The sequence below is a fragment of the Eublepharis macularius genome, chromosome 10 (assembly GCF_028583425.1).
Source record: "Eublepharis macularius isolate TG4126 chromosome 10, MPM_Emac_v1.0, whole genome shotgun sequence".
NCBI classification, from domain to species: Eukaryota; Metazoa; Chordata; class Lepidosauria; order Squamata; family Eublepharidae; genus Eublepharis; species Eublepharis macularius.
The window spans coordinates 65,518,069-65,541,234 of record NC_072799.1 but is presented as its reverse complement, the minus strand read 5'-3'; the positions used below and the strand labels follow the sequence as shown (position 1 = coordinate 65,541,234).

Sequence of the window (23,166 nt, the reverse complement as noted above, 5' to 3'; positions counted from 1 at the left end):
CATGCTGCGGAGCTGGTGGCAGCAGCGCTGGCGGCTGAACAGGAGAGCTGGGAGGGCACCTGCGTGCCGCCCTGGCCGCCTGCTGCGCTGATGGCTGCACCTGACCCATCGCTGTTGCACCTGCCCAGGAGCACATGCTTGCAGCGGCAGCAGCGTGGGGCAACTGAGCAGGCAGCAGCCCTCCCACTCAGTTGCCCCGCACTGCCGCTGCCAGCGCACACTCCCAGCCGGGCACAACAGATGCGGGCCAGGTGCAGTCATTGGCACAGCAGGCGGCTGAGGGGCGCACGGGGCAACTGAGCAAGAGGGCTGGGAGTCCGCCCACCCACCACCCCAGCTGCCTGCCACGCCGATGGGGCGGCTGACTCACAGCTACTGGCCAGGGAGAACATGGAATTGTGGGTGTGCTCCCGGGGGCAGCATGCTCTGTGTGATGATGTCACGTGCAGCGACGTCATCACACAGTCCAGGTGCACATGTGCACACGCACTAGTGGTCACAGGGGCAGCAACAGCCCTGGTGCTGCCCCCCGGGTGCCCGCGAGCCTCACTAGAGCCCTGATTATAGCTTGTAAAAGCAACCTCCCACACTTCCTCTCATTGAGTCTCTGCACCTGTAAATTTCACTGCCTGGTCTCAGGCCCGCAGCTTTGATCTTACTGCTATAGAGATCACTGCCTGTTCCCTAGCCTGCTCTCTCTCTCTCCTCTCTCTCTCTCTCTCTCACACACACACACACACACACACACACACTAGAAAGTATTCCACGTTCCATCATGACTTGCTTTTCTGAGTAGAAAACAAACAAGTGATATCCCAGAATGCTTAAAAGGGAAACCCATTGTAACTATCCAGAGCTATCCTTAGGAGGGTGCAGAATCCAGAACAAATCAATCCATATGGACTTCTCTGCTGAAGAAGGCAGCATGCCAGGGGAAGAAAGGAAGGCAGATGGACTGCAGCTTCTTCAGCCTATCACATTGTTGGTGGTTGGGTAGCAAATGCATGCTTGTAGTGAATTTTGTTGGGTTGCTTTGCCTAGTAACACTGCTCCTCCACTCCCTCCTTGGCTCACCAGTGGGCGTGCTAAGTTATGGGGCCAGGGCAGCTGCCCCAATTTGCCCTACCCAAGATATGACCTTGTAATTACAACTATAGTAAATTCTCTGTTCAGTACAGAGTTGCCTCAAGAATGCCCAGGTGTGAAGCTGGCTTCAGCAGACTTTCAGCCATTTTATGAAACATAATATTTTTATTTCCATATTATACCAATGGCACATTAACCATTTCAGAACCTCATTTCCAATTCCAGTCCCTGTCTTTGGTTATTCCTGTTTCCTCGTATTCTCCATTTTATTAGCAAAACTTTCTTACTGGACATGCCAGTAAACCCTCAACTTCCATACAATTTCTTAAAATATTGAGTTAATGTTCACCCAAACATATAGTGTTTTAAATAAAATAGGAAAAAAGCACAAGTATATATAACAAGAAATACTAAATTTCTATAGACAAGGTGAGAAAATAAAATATCTTCTGACTGTTAAGGGAAATTCAAAGTGCTTTCTCACTTAGGCTATTTCCACATGCCCTTAAAGGGATGGCCCACTCACCGAACACTGGAGGCTTTTCTCCTTCACTCCACATGTCTCCAATTTCAAAGTGGTAGCAAGCTGTTTGGCTTCCTCGTAGGGAAGGTGTTCCAATATATTGATCATGTTGGTTGCTCTTCATTCTGCATAATTCTTAGCCCTATGATATGCACTCATATTCCTAATGTGCTCACGACACACATTTATATAAATTAACATGTATATTAAATGGGTTGTTTTATTTTCAGCAGTATTTTCCTTAATAATTCCTACCATCGAGTTTCCTTTTTTCACTGTTTCTGCACATAATTTTCAGTGTTTTCAGTGAGTTCTAAATTTCACATCACTTTCCTAGATAGTTACAGTCTCTTCAGTCTACATTATGGTGTATCTGAGGCTAGGATTTTTTGCTCCAGTGTAAAACATTGTATTAATTTTGCATTGAGGCCGAACTAAGTGCCTGATTTGGCCCACAGACCTTAACTCTGCTAACAATGCTGTAATATTACTTGACTCTTGAGCTCAACAAGTTAAATATAAGTACACTTCAATGTATATACCCAAAACTAAATAAATAACTGGAATTTTCAAGTGTTTTAGACATTTTTGAACAGCTAAAGAGCAACTCTGAATGTCTACTCAAAATCTTACTCAAGTCTATGCAACAGGGCTTACTCAGAAAAAGGTGTTCTTAGGATGGCACTGCTATTCTCTAAACCTTGCCTTACTTTACCAGTCCTATAGAGATTCATTTCTTTATCTATCTTAATGAGAATTAAAGTTCATACTTCTACACTCATGCTGCACAAAAGCTGGATCAAAGGAAATAAGCCATTTACCTGCTTCCTAATTAAAATGTATTGTTACAGCAAATTAAACAAAATCTTTACTATATATTTTATCACTATTATGTTTGTACTCAATACTCCAGCAACTAAAAAGTCCTTAAAACATAGCATTTAAATTATTTCATGCAGCCTGTATAGAAAGATCTTTGTTTTTTATAAAATATACAATACTATTATTCTGTTAGTAAATACATTTTTTAAGGGATAGAGCAGTTAAAGAATGAAGCAATATCTCTTGGAATGAAATAAATGGCAGAATCATAGTTAAGATAGAATCATCCTTGCTAACTACAGGTCCAACAAATACGAGCATTACAATGACAAACAAGTAAACGAATAATAAAAAACATTCCTATGCAATTTTTTAAAAAAGCCTAACAAAATTAAAAAGGGGAAGCAGCTTAACATAGAACAGAACCAAATCACTTTAATTAACGAACAGACAGATAAAAGAATTTTCTCATCCAACATAATACATGTTTAAACAGCCCCACCCTTCCCAAAGAGGCACAATTTCATCACAATACACTCAAAAGAATAATTTAGAAAAGTTATTATCCTTGCAAAAAAAGTGTTCATTTCTTTTTGCTATTTGCAATAAAATAAAATGAGAAAATAGCACCCCTATCAGTGATGCCTTTAGGGCAGGACACACAGTACACCTGGATTTAGAATGTGAACCCATCTGTCAATGAATCCTTACAACAAGGCAAGTACAAACATGCAAAGTCTGTTATGATGAGGCAACAGATGAAACTACTAGCTGCAACTGAACTAGGAATTACAGAGAAAGTCATGTTCCTTGAGGTTCTCAGATTTTCTCCAACTCCTGTCGTTCTTCTGAAATCGCTAACACCCACACACCTTCTGGAGACCAAGAGCTCTTTATTTCAGGCAGGATGATTCATAACTGAAGTCCAGTTTAAAACCAAGATGACATAAATTGGACCCAGTCCCTTCTACAATTGGATTCCTCTGGGTATCCGAGTCACCAAAATGATGGGCTGATAGCTCATGGCATTTTCTTTAGAACTGTCTTTGCTATTCCTCCTTCTAGCTCTGGATCTTTATCATATCCATTATTACACTATTATCCTGGTCATTCATTCAATACATCTCAAACTGGATAAACATATTACAAAAAAGTTCCAAAATTTTCTAACTTTCATCAATAGGCACAGCTGTACTTAATATCTCAAGATAATTTTGAAAGCATTTCTCTGGTGCCATACTCACGGCATGGCCAGACTGCCCTCCACCTCCCTCCCCCACACTTGGATGACACCCACCAGGAGTCCAGCCGGCCCTACAGCCAGGGCAGCACCAGGGATCATCGAGCCAGTCGTAGTCAGAAAGATGGCAAGGGCCAGCCCAATGGCCAACAAAGGAAGGGTACCAAGGGAGGCCACCAGCAGGAAAGCCAGGCCGCCAAGGCTCAATGGCCTTGAAGGAAGTCTCAACGGGGCCCCAACAGTGCAGGTGGCCACACCTGCTGAGCAAGCACAGCTCCAGCCTGCTGCCCACCTCCAACAGGATTGGAGCACGGCCAACACCGCCCAGATGTGGCAGCAGCCTCGTTGGCCAGAGCTCTTGGCCCCCACCTGAGGGCAGGGCTGACGCCCGACAGCAGCCAGCAAGCCACAACTGCTTCTAGTCTTCAAAAGGCCAGAACCCTTAAGGACCAGGCCAGGGTAGGGCTATGGGGCAGGGCCAGGAGGCAGCCCCTAACAGGGTACAAGGGTGGGGTTGGGGCAGGGCCATGTTGGGCCTCTCAGATGGGAAGGAGTTCCCAGGGGTTCAGAGCCCTGACTCATCACCCACCGCTTCTGAGGCCACTCAGAGGAGCCTTTGACTAGTTAGGCATGCCTCAGAACGATGGCCAACCAGGTGGCGGGTGTCAGGAGCCAACCCAAGGGGGCAGGGACTGCAACAGCACCACAGTGGATGGGCAGGCGGTGGACCCCATCCCCAGGGAGCCTCACAGCACTAAAGGAGCCTTGTCAGCCTTGTAACTTGGATAAAGTACAAAATAAAAGATATCTTTTTTAAAAAAATCCTTATGAATCACAAGTGATATTACAGCCTCCTCCACTTAACCCAACAAAAGAGAGGATTTCTTTCCACCACTAGTTAGAAAGTCATTCCAGAGTTGATTGTACAACTTGTAGTACAGCACAGATGAGTGCAGAAGAATGTCACCTTTAAGGGATGAGTGGAAACTGGTTCGAAGATGAAGACAGTAGCATGGATGTGACCCAAAATGACTTTTATACGATTGGGGCTTGACAAGAATGCTACATTGTTTCTTCATGGGCCAGTCAGATTGTACAACACAAAAATATCCAGAAAGCATGGGTATTTACTCTAACCCTTACAAGGAGCAACCACACATATGTAGTAATATTGCTAAATGCAGGACTTTTTTTCAGCTGGAACACGGTGGAACGAAGTTCCGGAACCTCTTGAAAATGGACACATGGCTGGTGGCCCCGCCCCCTGATCTACAGACAGAGGGGAGTTTTGATTGCCCTCCGTGCCGCTGGAGCAGCAATCTAAACTCCCCCGTCTGGAGATCAGGGTGTGGGGCCACCAGCCATGCGACCATTTTTACCGAGGGCGATTTAAACTTTTAAAAACTCTGCCCTTGTTCCAGCTGACCAGGGGCACCACCTCCCGCTAAGAGTTGCCCCGTGTGCTGGCAACCCACTGAGTTCCACCACCTCTTTTCCCAGAAAAAAAGCCCTGGCTAAATGCCTTTATTTTCAAATGCATACAACCAACAGTGTTCTCGGTCATGTAGAGAATATGTATTAGATGGCTTTTGAGATATAGAATGCTGAGCTCCATATACACTTGAGCTTCCCATTCTCTTCTATGCAGATAAATGTTCTACACTCATATAGGATTTTCCCGTTACAGGTTCCAATTATTCCCTCAGAGAAGAAAGTGGAGAGGCATCTCCGGATGCAAAATGGAAATGCAGAACACTGGAACAGCTGGATCATGCTTTCTGTGGCCAGTCTTTTTCTATATAAAGCAGGAAAAATTGTAAATATTATTCTAAAATTGTTCCTATTCAGTTTGGTGTCAAGAAAGAAATGGAAAGGTTTGCATTTATACATATAATTGTTTTGGTCCATGAACACTGGCAAAGCGCAGGTGAGGGAGGGCCTGGTTCACATGCTACAAGTACAACTACAGCTTGGCAGAGGCCTGCTGCGGAAAGGTAACTCAGTGGGTGAGCTGACTCTTCTCTCCAAGAAATATACATTGAACATTCCAAGTTGGAATATGCTCAGACATCAGCAGACCATGCATAATGGAAAATTCTGTTTCAATCTTCAAAATAACCCAATGGGAATTTAGTGAAATCTTTACAGTGAATGAGGCTGGAATCAAAGCTGGGATCAAAGCAGCTGGACTGAAGGTACTTTGTCTGAAAGCAGTTCCAACATGAGAACAGTGCTTGTGGGGAGGAAAGTATTCAGAGAAAGGCTTTGAAAAGCAATCTAATTCCTTTCCTCTGATTTACAATTTTCACATAAGTGTGTACCTTTAGTCTTACCCAATTATTACCCATATAAACACAAACACTAAACCTCCACATGTGGATAATACCCCTTCACTGACATATATATGAATCAGCCCTGACAGTAGGATGCTAAATGGATGAGCTACCCATTTGCACATAATAACAGATCTAAGACCAAGAAGAATAGCTTTAACTTTAAGGAAAATAGGACTCCATTATGCATTTAAAATCACTATAACTAACTCTGCTTGCTTTTAATTTCCATTACTTGCAAAGATACTGAATTACAGAGTATTCGAAACATATGGTAGTATATTTGTTCATATGCTCAGGGACTGAATTCTTTGAAACAATAAGATTAATGGTTTTTCATGGAATGGCTATGGTTAGGGAATGGTTAGGGAAGAGAAAGTGCATCCCTAACCAAGTGAACCTCTTCCCTAACCAAGTGAATGGTTAGGGAAGAGAAAGTGCATCCGTAGCATCCAAAAAAATTCAAATCTCCCACCACGTTCTGATGCATAGACCGTGCCTATGTTGTGTACGATTTGAGGGGTCATACAATTTCAGCATCAGAGAGAACAAATACAGGGGACAGCTGGGACATTTGCTGAGCAAGTACAATAATGAACAACAGTTCAGACATTCAGTGAATAGATACAATAGGATATCTACAATATCAGAAGCCACTTTATGTACACAGTTATATTTACATCTCTAGGATGAGAGTCTTGCATCTTTACTTCTGATCAGGGAGGCCTGTGGCAACCCTAAATAAATCAAATTCCCAACATGGCCAATTCTGAAGATTCTTAAATCTGGAGGTTGGAGCTGAGAATGAAACAGATTTTTCTACAAACATGAAAAACTGGCCCAGGTTTGCAAAAAAAACTGAAAACTAAAAAGAGGAGGAGGAGGAGGGGGGGTTAAAAAACCCCAAAATGATAAAAGGAGTATCTGTAGCTTTAAGAAACAGATACCTTCAGTGACCACTGTTAGGCAACCACAACAGTTTTGCCAGGGTCCAAGACCTAGTTCCTGACAATAAAAGGCAGAGAGAGGAGGCAGGGCCTTTCCTAGGGCTGTTTTGGGATTTGAGGGTAGATTCAGAGGGGTCAGGCCTGGCAGCAACCACAGGTGACTTGATACCGCAAGACTTGCCATAGTCTTCCCAGATAGTGGCTGCTAGGTAGAGGGAAGGAGGGAAAGCTGGGAAGCATCCCATTGAAGTGGGTTGGCTGGTCAGTGGGAAGGAGAGAATGAAGTATGAAAAGTGAGGGTATGGGGATTTCAGGAAGGGAAAGAGGAAATTGTGGAGGAGGAAAAATGAGATGCCCTTCCGTAAGTCCTTGCTGGTCCCCACTTGTCTTTATATAAATGCAAAAAAGCAATTTTGCCAGATGGTGAAATTGGACAATTCATCTCAAATTTTATCATCATCATGTTCTCACACCCACTGAGTTGTTCTAAAACTATCTTTCATGAAACCAAATAAAATTGGCTTGTGTGTGTGAAATGCTGAAGTAAACAGTGATATTATGTAAGAGCCATCTGAAATTCTGCGTATCACTTTTTCTGAAGACATCATATTGGCCACAGCAAAAAGATGACTGCATGATATCAGTATGCATTCTGTATTAAGTACATGCAAAGTGCAACACATCAAGCAGAACAGGGCTTTTTTTCTGGGAAAAGAGGTGGTGGAACTCAGTGGGTTGCCAGCACAGGGCGCAACTTCTGGTGGGACGTGGTGCCCCTGGTACCATGTGCGCATACGCAAAGTGTGCGCATGCTTCCGGGACCACGCAATAATGTCACTTTGGGTCAGCTGGAACAAGGGGGAGTTTTTTAAAGTTTAAATTGCCCTCAGTGAAAATGGTCACATGGCCAGTGGCCCCGCCCCCTGATCTCCAGGCAGAGGGGAGTTTAAATCGCCCTCCGTGCCGCAGTGCAGAGGGCAATCTAAACTCTCCTCTGTCTGGAAATCAGGGGCGGTGCCACTGGCCATGTGACCATTTTCAAGAGGTGCCGGAACTCCGTTCCACCACGTTCCAGCTGAAAAAAAGCCCTGATGCAGAATATACTGTAGTTTTTATAGCGGCTCCAAACTGCGGGGCTGGGGGGGAGGGGTCTACTGAATTATTTAGATCTAGTAGTTTCTGTGAACTAGAAAGTGAAACATATGAGATAACTCTGACTTATAATCAGTAATCACTGCATACTGAGCGTGGATGATACAGTTTTGTGGATAGTTCTCAAAGCTGCAATCAACAAATTCTGTATGCCTTTCAGGTCATGAGGTATAAGATAAACAGTGGTCCCACTGATTTCTACTAACTTACTAAGGCACCTTAAGATAACTAACGGGACAGTATGAAACAGAACTATACTCTTGTAAGTCCACTGAAGTCAATAGCCTTTGGTTCAGGTGTAACTCTGTTTAGGACTGTAACTTTACATCACTAACACACTTTGATCCCAACTCAGTGACTGATTGTAGACTCTGATGTAGAAGGGCCACCAACAGGGACCATTTTTACACGTCTCGGCATAGCACTAAACTCACAGAATGAGGGTGTCTTCATGGTGCAATTTCTGATATCATCGTGCCACGATTCCGTTTTCGTGGTGCAATGATATCAGAAATCGCACTGTGAAGACAACCTCGTTCCGTGAGTTTAGCGCTACGCTGAGATGTGTGAAAACAGCCAGGGTTTCCCCTACTCCGTTAAGAGATCAGATCCATCCACATATTTGTTTATTTGTACATAAGTGGGATACTTCATACCCGCAACTCATTTTTATATGTAATTACAACTAAGGTTTATGACTACAATTATTTATATGCATAGTTTTCATATTTGCCTATAGGACAATTGATGGTTTATATATATTCTGCTTCTGCAATGCATGTCTCATTGCTGAAGATCACAGACTTCCAAACCAACTTTCTGTTAGAGCAGAGAACACACAAATGGGATAACCTACCATTTCAAAAAATCTCCAAAATAAACACAATGGCAAACTTACAATCTTTGCCACTTTTTTGGGAAAAAAATTACATGCATATGCTAAACGTATGAGGAGAGCTGTCATTAATGCCCTGCTATTCCTGCTTTCTATTAATATTTTAAAGCATCAGCTCAATATTATCCATGTTTATATTAGTGCTATCATTTTAAAGAAAACCTATAATTTAGTGTAACATGTCTAGTAACATGTCAAAACATTTATTTAAAGAATCCTCAGACTATCATGAAATATTAATTTTCTTGCCAGTATTTCAGATGATGTTAATAACCCTCTGAAAGAAATCAGAGTTATTTTGACCCTGGAAGTCATGGGGAAATCATTGGTTTCCCCATTTAATCACAATAGTTTATTATTGCTCCCCTACCCACCCCAAAAGCACTAGGACAGTCAGATTTTGGGTCTCTGGGATTTGCCAGACAAAAACACAAATCCCCCCCCCCGCAAAAATCTGGTTTTTCTATCCTGCTTTTTAAAAAAAACACGTGCATCTGTGTACCGTGCATGTACACATACAAGACAGTAGGAGGCAAGGCCCAGAAACCATGGGAGAACACAAGGCAACTGTCCATATGGGATTCCATTTGCCTGCCACACCCAATCAGAGTTTCCAGGGCTTTCCCATTATGACTGGAACAGGCAAAAGCAAAGAGGTGGACGATTAGCTATTTTTCATGCTCAGTGACACAGAAACATTCATGTTTGCTCCTGTCACAAAGGCAAGCAATGGCTTTACACAAGAGGAAGCATATTGGCTGCCTTGTCCGCTCAATCCCACCTCACTACTATCAGCCCTGCCCCAGTTTACTCTGTCCACCAACCAGCCCAACAGCAGTTCCAACTTCCGCCTCTGTCTTCTACTACCTGCCTGGGTCTGGCTAGGAGAAGAAATGCAGCTGCTGCCAAGACAGCAAGGCAAGAGGAGCAGCCAGAAGCAGGAGCCGAATGGGGAGAAGGGCAATACAACAGGCTGCAAGTGTCTTGAGGAGGGATTGGATGGTTTGTGTTCTGTCTTGACTGCTTGTGCATATATGATAAGAGAAAGTATGTTTTCCCCCCTTTCCTATTGACTTGCTTTCTTGAGAGCAGATATTTCATACATACATAATTCCATATATATCTGCTGACTTACAGGTAATTCCACTCTCACAGAGAGTCTGGCCTTCTAATAAGCATCACCTCTGTCTGGTCTAGATTCAGCCTCAGATTGCTAACTCCCATTCATCTGACCACTATCTTCAGGCACTGGTTAAGCTCTGCAATAACTGCTTCTGGCTGCTTAGTTAATGGAATACAGAGCAGGGTTTCATCAGTCTATTGATATGATTCAGCTCCAAAGTTCCAGACAATCTCTCCTGAAAACTTCACAAACATAGATGGAGCCAGCCGCTATGGAACAATGCACTGTATCTCCAAAAAACCCAAAACAAGTACCAAATTTCTGGAATCATCCTTACAAAAAGAAACAAAAGAACATTGCAAGCCAGTGTGGTTTTGTAGACAAAATACCGGGAAGACTTAGGTTCATATTCTTGCTCATCCATGAAGTTCACTTTGTGACCTTGTGTCAGTTGTTCTTTTTGCTGCCTAAGTTACACGGGGTATTGTGAGAATAAAACAGAGGAGGAGAGAATTATGTACACAGCCCTGAGTCCCTTGGAAGAAAAGCAGAATAAAAATGTGATACATAAATCAAGGCTAGACAACTTGCACTCAACATCTTTCAGACAAATTACTAAGATGTCAAAATCATCAGTGTTGGACAGATGCTGGACAGTCTGAGAGAGCAATCCTAAGCATGTCTACTAAGAATCCTACCTGCATCTGTTCAACAGAACTTATTCATTAGGATTGCACTATGAGAGAATCATTGGGGTAATATTCTCCTTATCTGTTTCCAGGGAAAGACTGTTCAGCAAATCAATTAACATTACTTCTGTTTCACACTCAGGAAGACATCTGAAATAGGTCACGGAATTATGCTACTCACATTATAGTTTTCAGAATTTTATATGAAGTTCATAGAATGAGGTCAGTTGGTCCACTCCATGCTGAAATAGAAATCTTGTAAATTTGCCAGTTATTTGACACTCAGCTTATGTGATGCTTCTTTGGGCCTTGCTGCTGAAAAGATTTTCAGCTAAGAGTTGTGAGACTGCAGTCTGATGCTTCAGTACCTGTTTTGACACAGAGTGCCATAAATATAAGCATTTACATAGCTAATTATTCCAGTTCATTAATGAACGATGTAGCCTTACAAAATAAATCCCAATACCAATAAAAACAATTCAACATCAATTATCTCTTCTCTTGTTGGCCCTCTTTGTCAAAAAATATCATCTTAACTATGTTAAGTATGCGGAGCAGGTGGCACTTCCTTTTAGGTATCATCTTTCACATATCTCAATAAAACAAGAGCCCTGGAGCTATTTTAAAGCAGAATTGATCTCTGCCTCCTTGAATCTTAACAATCTCTGCTTTTAAATATTGAAGGGGGAAACCACAGGCTTAGATTATAGGAGCTAGTGTGGCTCAAGGCACAAAGTGATGCTTTTCAGCCTGTGGGTTCATAGCCACAAATTGAGAGGCCTCACACAAGTCCCTCTCAGGCTCAGTTACCATCTGAAAAATGAGAGTAAAGGTGGAAGTTTCTGTCTGCTATGAGTAGACAATACACAAGGAGGCTTGCAATGCACTCATTAGCCATGATGGGAACCCACCATCACAACAGAATAGTCAGAGAAGTAAATCAAATGCTGGTTGCAGTTTGTCAGTTTTGTTTCTTAAAACTTGCTTCCCATGGTTGGTGCAGGTAGTACCTCATCCTATTCACTTTTCCAACTGCCCGGTTTAGGGAAAGTTAACAGAATACTCCAGCAGAATCATATTTTGCGCAATTTGCTGACAGCTGGTGAGTCTCAGACTAATTTGATCGACTTAGAAAAATTTAAGAAATCAAAAACCCGACTTAAAATACTGTACAAAATGTACTAGCTCTGTTTACACAATCATCATTTACTGTGATGTAAAGAAGCAAAGAGGCAGTGGTGAGGTGCAGGAAAAGTGAACATAATGTACAGCATATGTTGGGATGGGAAATTATAGAAGTTGGACTTTACAAGCAAAGCAAAGGCAAAAAAGTGAAACGACCACAGGCACTCAAGTAGGTACGAAGCAATGTTGTAAGAAGAACCGAACAGATGGGAGGGGGAGATGAAATGAAGTGCAAATGTAGACAGTGTGACTAACTTTCCTCAGAAAAGGGTGAAAGATTTTTTTACACCACAAAAGAAAGCTAAAAATATAAAAGTAACTTTGCTAGCTTAGCCTTCCTTTTCTGTATGATAGTTGCTATAGTTGCAAGAGACATAGGAAAGGACCAGTATTCTATAGCTACTTAAATTTGCTATCTCTGCAACTGCTGCTACTGCACATTATGTTTTATGTATGTCATCCCACCATAAACTAGCACACCTCATTATCTTGGATGGTGAGACCCCAATATTGCTTCAGAAAGGCTACTTAAATCAGTTAAATACTTCCTGCTCAGGTCCCCTTAGTTCAGATCAGCCCCACTGACCCCCAGGACAGCACAGTCACTCGCTGTCTTCAGGCTGAGGCTCAGAGTGACTGTACTGTAGCAGGTGAGAGTGCCCAACGAGGACCACAGAGACTCAGGTTCACTCCTCACTCTACCACAAACTTTACTGGGTGACCTAGACCTAGCCATTCCTGGTTACTTCTCAAGGTTTCTCTAAGAAACTATTTGTCAACATCATAGTTCCTAACCCCCCAAGTTTGACTTTAACAATACAGTTGTTTAGCTCTTATATGTACTTTGAATATGCATACATTCAGGGCTTTTTTTCTGGGAAAAGATGTGGTGGAACTCAGTGGGTTGCCCTTGGAGAAAATGGTCACATGGCTGGTGGCCCCTCCCCCTGATCTCCAGACAGAGGGGAGTTGAGATTACCCTCCACGCCGCTAAGCAGCACGGAGGGCAATCTCAACTCCCCTCTGTCTGGAGATCAGGGGGAGGGGCCACCAGCCATGTGACCATTTTCAAGAGGTTCCGGAACTCCGTTCCACGTGTTCCAGCTGAAAAAAAGCCCTGCATACATTCAATATATGATGGGTCAGCCTAATCACACCCACTTGATTTGGGTCATCTTCCCAGTCTTTTATTTCTTCACCCAATGCAGTTTGCGTGTATACATTGGGTACCGTTTGCATGTATACATTGGGTACCATGTGCAGTGATGCTTACAAACAGACCAGCACCGATGCATGTAGTAATACTTCATTTTTAAAAATTGAATTAGCAATGAAATTAACATGGCTTTCTGTCAACCTTTTACCTTATATTAGAAACTAGAGTGGGGTGGTTGGGCAAATGAGAGAATAGTGCAAAAAATGGATGAACAGCAGATGCCCACGGTCTTGGAAAAGAAGAGGGACTCTAGTAAAGGAGCTGTGCCACTCCTGTTAATAATAACTAAAGAATAGTGCCATGCAGGTTTAAAAAAAAATTTTAAATCCCAAACATGTACAACTCTATGAAAAAAATGCTGGGCTGAAGACTAAAACTACACATTATACAAAATTCCTCTGTTCACAAAAGATATAAACAAATTATCCATAAAGCAATAGTAGACTCCTTTATGAATACTCCCTACATATAATGAAAATAGCTTTTTAAAAGTCTGTGCAGGATTGTAGCCTTATTGTGCTATGATGTACAGTATGATTCTAAGTATGATTGCTCAGAGGAAGTAAGCTTCACTGAAGTCAGTGATGTTTGTGCCCTGGTAATTATTTTTAGGGTTAGCCTAACTTGTTCTTAAATATATCATAATGTTATTTTGCAAACCGGAATTTCATACTTCAGCTGGAACAAAGATATCGTTTGTATACCGCAAAGTTTCTTTTTAAAGCAAATCCGGAAAGGGAGGTTTAAAAATCAATAAGTAAAAGTGATGAGGCACATTTATATATAAAAATGTTTGGGCTTCGTTCACTAATAAAACAGTTAACCACAATACATAGAAAGCTGAATTTCGGTTTGGCACACATATAGTCCAACATGATGATTACTGGAAAATTCTAAAATACCGGGTATTTTAACTTTGTTTCTCAAAACTCTGATCACAAAATTAGCCTCAGAAAAGCAGTGAGTATCCCTGCACAACACATATCAAAGCCCAGATAAGACCAGAATTTTAAGCCACAAGAATTTCAAACCATCCTCTCTGTGAAGGTAAGGCAGTTTGCTGTGGCAGGCAGGAATATGGGACAAACCCCCTTCATAATAATCCACAAACTGGAGGGAGGATTTCTGGCAGAAGCCAGGAAGAGTGGTGCTTGCAGAATGCAATTAGTATTTCTTTGGGGAGATATATATTTGCATACCTCTCATTTTTCCAAGGCTGAGTGTGGCTCTCTTCCCTCCCCAAAGCATCTGTAAATGGCTAAGCTATAAGAACATAGCTTAAGATTTTTTTTCATTATAAACAATATAAATCCATTTGTATAAATACAAATAATTTATTTTGCATGAAATATTAAATCAAGTCATGCCATTTTTTGACATTCTCAGCATGTGAAACATCACAATCAACATAATTGTTCTTGAGTCCAGCTTATGTTGCTTAGTCTTGAAAAATCCATAACTAATATTTTAGAAAAACTTGTCCTAATTAAAACTTAATGAGTTTAGTGGTACCAACTGTAACAGAATGACTTATTCACACATTCACATATGTTTCAAGTGTCTTAAGTTCAGGTTTTAGATTTTATTGAGTATATTTGGAATGAATATTTAGTTCTGTTTCTTGGAACTGTTTTACAAGGGTCCGTGGGTTAGGAAAAAACTGATTTAGGAAAGGTTACAGGTAGCCTTGAAACCAATTAGGGAGATTAGTTTCAGTATGTGGGGAAAGAGTTGAGAGTTAAGGAATGACCGTTAGAAATGTTAGTTGGAAAAATGACAAGAGCGTCCGGGCTAGGGCTGAAGAGTGCAGAATCATGAAATCTAGGAAATTAGAGAGAAGGTATTACTGTTAAAGGATAGTACTGGACAGAAATGGTTTAATATGTCAGAGTATTGAGATATGTTACAATACAAGTAGGTAGTCATATTGGTCCACAGAATCCAGAAACAAAAGCCATGATCTTAAAGTCATGCTCTAAGAGATCATTTCTAAGAGGTCATTTCTAGAGATGGGCACGATCCAAAAAAAATACCGATTAAGCCGTTCGTGGATCCGGGCCGCTGCCGAATCCAGGCCATCGATTCTAACCGATCAAGTCCCATTTCTGATCCGGAACCGGGAAGGCCAAAGCGGGAGGGCGCCCCGCTGTTTCCAGCGATATAGGAATGGTGGTTGGTGGCAGCGGCCGCCAGGCCTGGCGGGCAGGGGGAGGGAGGGAGGGGACATTCACACACACACACACACACACTTAGTGTAGAGTGGGGGAGTTTTTAACTTGGCAACAAGCCGCCTCCCCTCAGGTAGGGGACATTCCCAGGGCCGGATCTACAGTTGCCGGCGCCCAGGGCAACCGTAGTCAGGCTCTTGCGCGCGCGCATGCGCTCCTGGGTCACACACACACACACCTGCCCACGCAGCAAGCTGGCTGTCCCAGTGCACTGCGGAGCTGATGGCAGCGCGAGTGGCTTGGCGGCTGCCCGCACCATTCACCTGCCCCACAAGACAAGGGGTGGCCGGCTTGCCCGCACGCCCCTTGTCCTGGGAAAAGGCGAACAGCGCAGGCGGCCTCCCAGCCTCCCACGCTGCCTTTTGCCTTTCCCCAGGACAAGGGGCGGCTGGCTTGCCCGCGCACCCCTTGTCCTGGGGAAAGACGAATGGCGCGGGCGGCCTCCCAGCCTCCCGCACTGTCTTTTACCTTTCCTTTGTGCCCATGGCTTCAGAACACCTCCTTCCCCCTCCCTCCCCTGGGTTGCTGCTCCGTGGTTGGAAGGAAGCCTGCTAATCAAGGAAAGCTGGGCTTCCATTCGTGTTTCGAGGGCGACAGAAGGAGGGCAAACACAGCTCATTCCCCTGGCTCCATTGCCCCGGGAATAAATTACTGGCGCCAGAGTGTCTGCAATTCTGAACAGAAACCAATACATCCGATCAAGTCCCAAACAAGCAAACCCCCGACTGCTGGATCGATTGCCGTGGACGGAACCAATTAGCTGAGTCACGATGGCGCAAACGCCAAAATCAGGGTTTTTTTGAAATCGTAATTCAGATCGTGGCCATGTCTAATCATTTCTACGCCTTTTCATTGGTTTCATTTGTTTTTTAACAACTAACATGATGAAGAATTCTGGAAAAGATGGCTGTTGTGGGTTTTCCGGGCTGTATTGCCGTGGTCTTGGCATTGTAGTTCCTGACGTTTCGCCAGCAGCTGTGGCTGGCATCTTCAGAGGTGTAGCACCAAAAGACAGAGATCTCTCAGTGTCACAGTGTGGAAAAGATGTAGGTCATTTGGGTCACAAATGACCTACATCTTTTCCACACTGTGACACTGAGAGATCTCTGTCTTTTGGTGCTACACCTCTGAAGATGCCAGCCACAGCTGCTGGCGAAACGTCAGGAACTACAATGCCAAGACCACGGCAATACAGCCCGGAAAACCCACAACAGCCATCGTTCTCCGGCCGTGAAAGCCTTCGACAATACATCAATTCTGGAAAACTCAAAAGGTTCCATTAACTCATTGTTGTTGATCTTCATAAAAGATATTGCATGGCTAGATGTGATACAGTTAATCTAAATAGTGAAGAAGTAGGAATGATAATACAGGTAAACTTCTGCATCACTCCACTTGCTCAAGAATCAAGATACTACAACAGTTTTTAATAATAATATAGATTTGAATAGCTTTTCTGATTATGTGTTTTTCTGTTTACGGTTTCCTTAAAGAAATTGGTTAAGAGTATCATTTGTTAACTACCCATGTACCAGAAATAAGAAAGTGATTTGTCCCTAAACTGGGACTAAACAATAAGCTTAAGTATAGTAAATATGACAAGAGGGGCAGTTTAAAGATAAGCTGTGTTTGGTGGCAATAGAAAAATAAGTAGAGAAGGGAGGGTGGTCAACAGGCCTCAAGAAAAATATCCTGTCCCTATAAGCTTTAGTTTATGGAAATGAGTATCTGAAGCTTTTCATGGGATGGAAATTAAGTTAACATCACTGGTAAACAACATCTTATTAAACCTCTACTAAAGGGACAGGACATATTTTATCCAGGCAGTTGGCAACCCTAAAGAGCATGACCTGGATCCATTATCTAGGCAGGAAGGGGAGCTGCTTGTCTGTTTCACCACACTGATCAGCACCTATAAGACTAACAAAATTTGTGGTAGGGTAGGAACTTTTGTGAGTCACAGTTCACTTCTTCAGATATCAAGGCTGAAGAAGTGAGCTGTGAGTCACGAAAATTCATACCCTACCACAAATTTTGTTAGTCTTATAGGTGCTACTGGACTCTTTCTCTTCTCTACTGCTACAGACAAACATGGCTACCCATCTTAATCATTCGACATAAGCAGCATAAAAACTGTCCAAAAACAGAAGCAGAGCACTAAAAGGCTGATAAGACAAAACCTCTAATTAAAAGTCTGAGCAAAAAAGATGCATTTTAGACTGGCACCTGAAAGAAAGTAAAGTACCTGCCATGCCGAAATCCCTGACACTTCTGGGGAAGAAAATTAACAAAATGGGGTCTACTTTCTGAAATAAATATGTATACAGGTGAGCTGCTCAAAAACCTAAAAGACAAACAATGCAATCCTAAGATTAATTTCCTAGGAGGAAGCCTCACTGAATAGACTTATTCAGGATTGCATTCAAAATGTCTCTCTAACTTTTGGTACGAGTTTTTTGAGCAACTTTTTAACAGAAGTCAATTCATTTCATTTCTACTCTTGCACATTCCTCAGCTGCAAGAAAAGAATGTTTAGCAACTGACACCTAAGTGATACATATTTTTATGATTAGGAAAAGGAATCATATGATATGGTACACAACTGCCATGGTCAACATATTCCTAAAGTAATGATTACAAATAATATATACAGGGACCAATTCTCGAACTGCTTACTCTAGAGTATTCCCATCACTAGTCAGAGACCTCAAACAACTTCATCCCATTCAATAATTAAATAATAAACTGAAGATTGTGGCCAAAAGGAACAGTAACTTTGGCTGAAGGCAACTGGAGCGACCACAAAGCTCGAGCACACTCCAGCTGCAGCATATGGATCTATATTGTTTACAATCTCTTTCAAATTGAATTTTGCACAAAAAAGCAAGAACTACAAAAGGTATGTCATTTTGATTTAAGAAACCATGACCCCTTTCTTGGTGCCAGGAAAGCCCCTAAGCAGGAATGAATGGATCCAACATTAACTCACTCAAGCCACTTAAAGAACCTATAAATTTAAAACACATGTCATGAAATCAGCAGATGTTTCACTGGAGTCTGGAAAAACTGGGATATCCCATTTGCAGAAGAAATCTAGTGATTAATGCGTCTTTAACAAAAACAGAGAGATGACTTTAAAACACAGTCATCAGGCAAGTGGTGGCCACACTCACTTGATTATAGTTGTTGCCCAGACAGACTCCCCAAAGCCAACATCAGAATCAGGAAGACAAAACACAAATCATAGAACTGAAGTAAACTTTGTTAAGATTGACACCTTCAGGGCACCCATGTGATGCACCATTATTGCCAGCAACAATAAATTTGTGAGCCAGGGTAAGAGAACCAATCTTGTGGCACCTGAAAGACAAAAAGATCTATTGTGGTATATAAGCTGTTGTGAATCATGGCTTTATTTGATGATGGACTCTAGTCCATAAAAGCTTATACCACAATAACGGAGCAATTCTAAATAAGTCTACCCAGCAGTAAGTCATGTTTTATTTAATGCCTTCTACCCGCAGCTATAACTTATGCAGGTCTTTTATTAGTATCCAAAGTAGCCTATGTATAATGGTGCCAGAGTATTTTAATATAAGCTTTTAAGTGTGTTTTTAAAGTTGACTATTCATTTATTGTGTTTTAATGATGATGTGAGCCGCCCTGAGCCCATTCGTGGGGCGGGCGGGATATAAGTCAAATAAAATAAATAAAATAATAAATAAATGCAGCTTACTCCCAGGAAAGGATTGCATTTTCTCTTAACAGTACCATTATAAGAACACTTTCCTGGGAGTAAGTACTATTGAACAGACTTTAGTAGGATTCTGAATAGAACTGCTTAGGATTGCTCTCTTAGCCTTTAAGGTGTCAAAAGACTCTTGGGTTGTTTTTACTATGACAAACTAGTTTCAAAAACTTTCTGAAAGACCCATGTGGCTGACTGCATGAGATCAAAAAAAATATCCCAGAGCCAGAGTCTATGAAGATGCAATAGTTCCTCCACCCAAGCTTTCTTGTTTGCTTCCTTGTCCAAAAGCTTGGTAGGAAAAATATCTGAAGAATATGGACATCTTACACCAATCACATTACACCTTCATAGTGAAAACCCTTAAATTTGCATTAAAATCCTCTATAGTGAACTGGTCCTTTAGCCCATTTGGTATCACTTTGTGTCAGAGACCAATTAATGAACCTCTATTTCTCACATGTATCATTTTCCTCTGCTCTTCTGCAGTCCAACTGCACAGCTCTAATCCCGTTCGTTCCTGTTAATTTTATTGCTTCCAAATGGTCAAAACTGAGCTCTGACAGTCAAAGTGCCTTTGATTTGTCTCTCGGGTAACTGAATTGTTTGTTTCTTGATTTGGTTTTGCAGTCCAAATGAAGTTTGCAGTTTTTCCTAGTTCTGATTGTCTTTACATGCCTCCTAACTTGAATTTCTATGACTGCCCAAAAACTGTCAGATTAAGTCTGCAATATATTTGGAGGGGGGCAACTCTGGTGTAAGTCTTTTCCTCCATCAATGAATATATATGGAAAAATACATGTGGAAAATATTATGATGGAGTGAAAAAAATACAATAAATTATATATAGCAAAGTTACATGAGCAAGATACTTGATTCCAGCCTACTGTTGGTCCTAGATCCTCCTGCAAAATCCACCTGCACTTTGCGTCCTATATAATTTCTTCCACATGTATGCCTCCGTGTGTTTTCCTCTGTGAAGGTATTGGCACCTTGGCCTGCATTCCAAGCCTCACTGCAACAGAGAGTGCCTATTTCTTTTGCAGCTGGGGGCGATCAACACTCACAAAGGGAGAGGTTGCCTAAGGAAAGCACCGTTCCAAGCAAGCCAGAAAGAATCTGAAGGTATTCCTGGCTTATCTAGAGGGCAGTATCATCCACATGCAGTAGCAGAAAGTAGAAGAGGGAGGGGACTTGTTGCAGCTAAGAGAAGTACACAGCTCATCCATGCTACTGAACTGTTTATGGAAGAAGCCGACCCTGCTTCTCCTACGCAGCCACAGCACCTGCTGGTTTCAATGACTGTGAACAGCAAGTTCCTCCCCTCCCACAGTTCCCACTGCTTAAATCGCTGACTTGGCAGTGTCTGTGAAAATTTCAGATAATGTGGCTGCAGATAGGTGACCCAACACTTGCATCTGTCCTGCGTATAAAGTAAGCTTAAAGTGTGTGAGAAGGGGTGTTGGTATTGCATCATGTCTGCAAAGCACCTCAGTCTTTTCCGTGTGCATAAAAACCATAAGGGAATATACATTGTATTTCTCCTTTGTGTTACAGAAACACACACTAATATGACCCAAATAGCCCAAGACATGATTTGGAGTATCACATGTGAACACTATCTTAAGATGTGGTCTTGTGCACATTTTTACCAGGGAATAAGTCCTATTGAATTAAATGGAACTTTCTTCAGAAGCAACATGCTAGGACTGATTGCACACTAGAGAGTTCTGATGTGCAGAATAACCAAATAACATTAGCTGATTCTCAAAATAAGTGTTAATAAAATAAGCTCTCCCTCCCCCCTCAAATATAGCCACATTGGTCCCCAGCAAAATGCAGCTTGAAGAAGAATTCTGGAGAAGTCTGAAAGCTTGCACACTATGTCTGTCATTTTGATTGGTCTTAATAAAAGTTATTACATGTCTTAAATTTCTAAAATAATGGGCAAACTTCTTCATGCAAAACAATTAGGCAATATTTTCAATGACAGTTCTAAGAACCTGAACAATGCCAGGGAAAGAGTGCCCCTAAGCACGTGCAGAGGGCGTTTTGACCTCCCCACTTGGCTGCTGCACACCTATGGGACACCGAGGCCGGAGGAATGTGTCTCAAGTACTTTGAGACCCATCCGAAAGCTGGATCCTGAAAAGGGGCATGGAGCCAAAGAAAAATAAACTCGTTTCGTTTAACACTGTGGCGGGACAGAAGTGAGAAGCCTTCGGTGGCCCCAAAGAAGGACACAGTCATCCGAGGGCAGGTAAAACCACCTCTCCCTGCAGCGGCTGCCTTCTCCCGCCGTCCGCCAAGCCGCTTCCCTTGTAACCGGGGCTGCCCGAGGCAACGCGCGGGCAGGGCGGCAGAGGGAGGCTTCCGATCCCCGAGAAAGCAGGTTCGTGGAAATCTGCCCCCAGCGGCTCTCGTGCAAAAGTCGCGGCGTCGAACTGCGCCTGCCCTGGCTCGCACGCTTCCTCTGGGCCGGGCACGGCCCTCCTCCGCGCCCGAGAAGGAAACAGGTGAGCCCCCCTCGCGCTCGTCGCTCCCCGGCCTCCGGCAGTCCCCGGGGGCGGGAGCGGTCCCGGGCAGATGGGCGACTGGGGGGAGGCACTTACCGGCTTTGCACGGGTCCTTGTAGTCGATGGCCTCCGCCTTCTCCTCTTCGGCGACCTCGTACGGGTAGTCGTAATCGAGGCCGGAGCCCCGGGAGAGCCTGCCGCCGAGGGTCACCCCTGCCAGCCACAGAGCCATCCTCCAGCACAGCATTTTCATCCCGGCCCGGCTAGGGGCGGCGAGGCACGGGGCTGCCTCCGCTGTCCGCGCTGGGCTTGCAACGAGGCGGCTTTCTCGCCAGCGCTCCGAGGCTGCCCCCGGGGTGATGCCCGTGCCGGAGAGGGGGCTCTTCTCCGCCGCGGCAAGTTGCGAGGCAGAGAGGCGCGCTCCCTCCGCCTGCCTCTCAGGGCGCCTCGCTCGTCCCCTCGCCTCTGTCAAAGGCCAAGCAAACTTTCCTGCCTTGCCGCTGCCGCTGCCGCTGTTGCAAATTCTCCCGCCACAGCCTCCGCCGCCGCCGCCGCAGCAGCAGCCGAGGGCCCCCCGGGGCCGTTCCTGCCGGGGCTCGGCGGCTGAGCCCGGTCGGAGCGATCCGTTGTGCCGAGCGCCTCCCGCCCAGCCGCCCGCTGCTCCCGGTCCCGTCGCTGCTCCCGCGCCTGCTACTGGGCGATGGAGTCGGGCTGCACATCAGCGAACCGCCGAGGGGCGAGAAAGAGAAAGAAGGGGGGCTGCCGAGGTTTCCCACGTTTGCACTGGAGGGAGCGGCGGAAAAGTGCGGCGGCTCCCCCCCCTCTTTTTTTTGTTGGGTCTCCCCCCTCTCTCCGTCCTCCTCCTCCTCTCCCCGCTGGTTTTAACGTAGGGAAACGTCCACCCCGGTCCTCGTCAGCATCCTGCTTACTTATTCATACAATCAGGGTCAGGATCCGGGCTGCTTCTGATCTGCCCCCTTGATAGCCTTAGGAAAACACACGCGCCTGCGGGCCGCCGGGCCTCTCTCGCCATAGAGCTGCTGTCCGTGGAGATAAGCCGGGCATAGTCGCGCTGGACGGGGCAGGCCGCCAACGGGGTCAGAGCAGGACGGCTGAGGGGGATCCCACCCCCACCCCCCCGGAGTCAGCAGAATCCCAGGAGAGGAAGCGGCCTGGTGATGGTGGCGACCCCTGAGGAGAAGGAAGGGCTCCTCGAGGAAGGCTTCTGCCTGGCACCCTCCGCTCCAGCGTGCAAGGCGCGAGAAGGGAAGAAAAGTTTGAGAAGCGGCCGGTCGTTTCTTTAAAGGAAGGTCGGGAAGAGGACCATCGATCGGCAAAGTTCAGCCAACGAAAACGATTTCAACTGTAATTTTTTTTTTAAAAAAAGACGCCAAGGCAAGCGCGGAAGACGGATAGTGCACCGGCGGGCTGTAGCAATCCGTTTTGCAGGCAGCTCGCCGCTG

General features: G+C 44.1%; 1 protein-coding gene across 1 annotated transcript in view; it reads right to left on the bottom strand.

The window, feature by feature from the left end:
• Positions 1-22,045, bottom strand: part of TLL1 (tolloid like 1) — a 157,251-nt gene extending 135,206 nt beyond the window's left edge. The window contains exon 1 of the mRNA XM_054990558.1: positions 21,800-22,045. Coding sequence (XP_054846533.1) covers positions 21,800-21,956 — 157 coding nt within the window. The 5' untranslated portion in view covers positions 21,957-22,045. The remainder of the gene's footprint in view (positions 1-21,799) is intronic.
• Between the last annotated feature and the right edge of the window lie 1,121 nt (positions 22,046-23,166).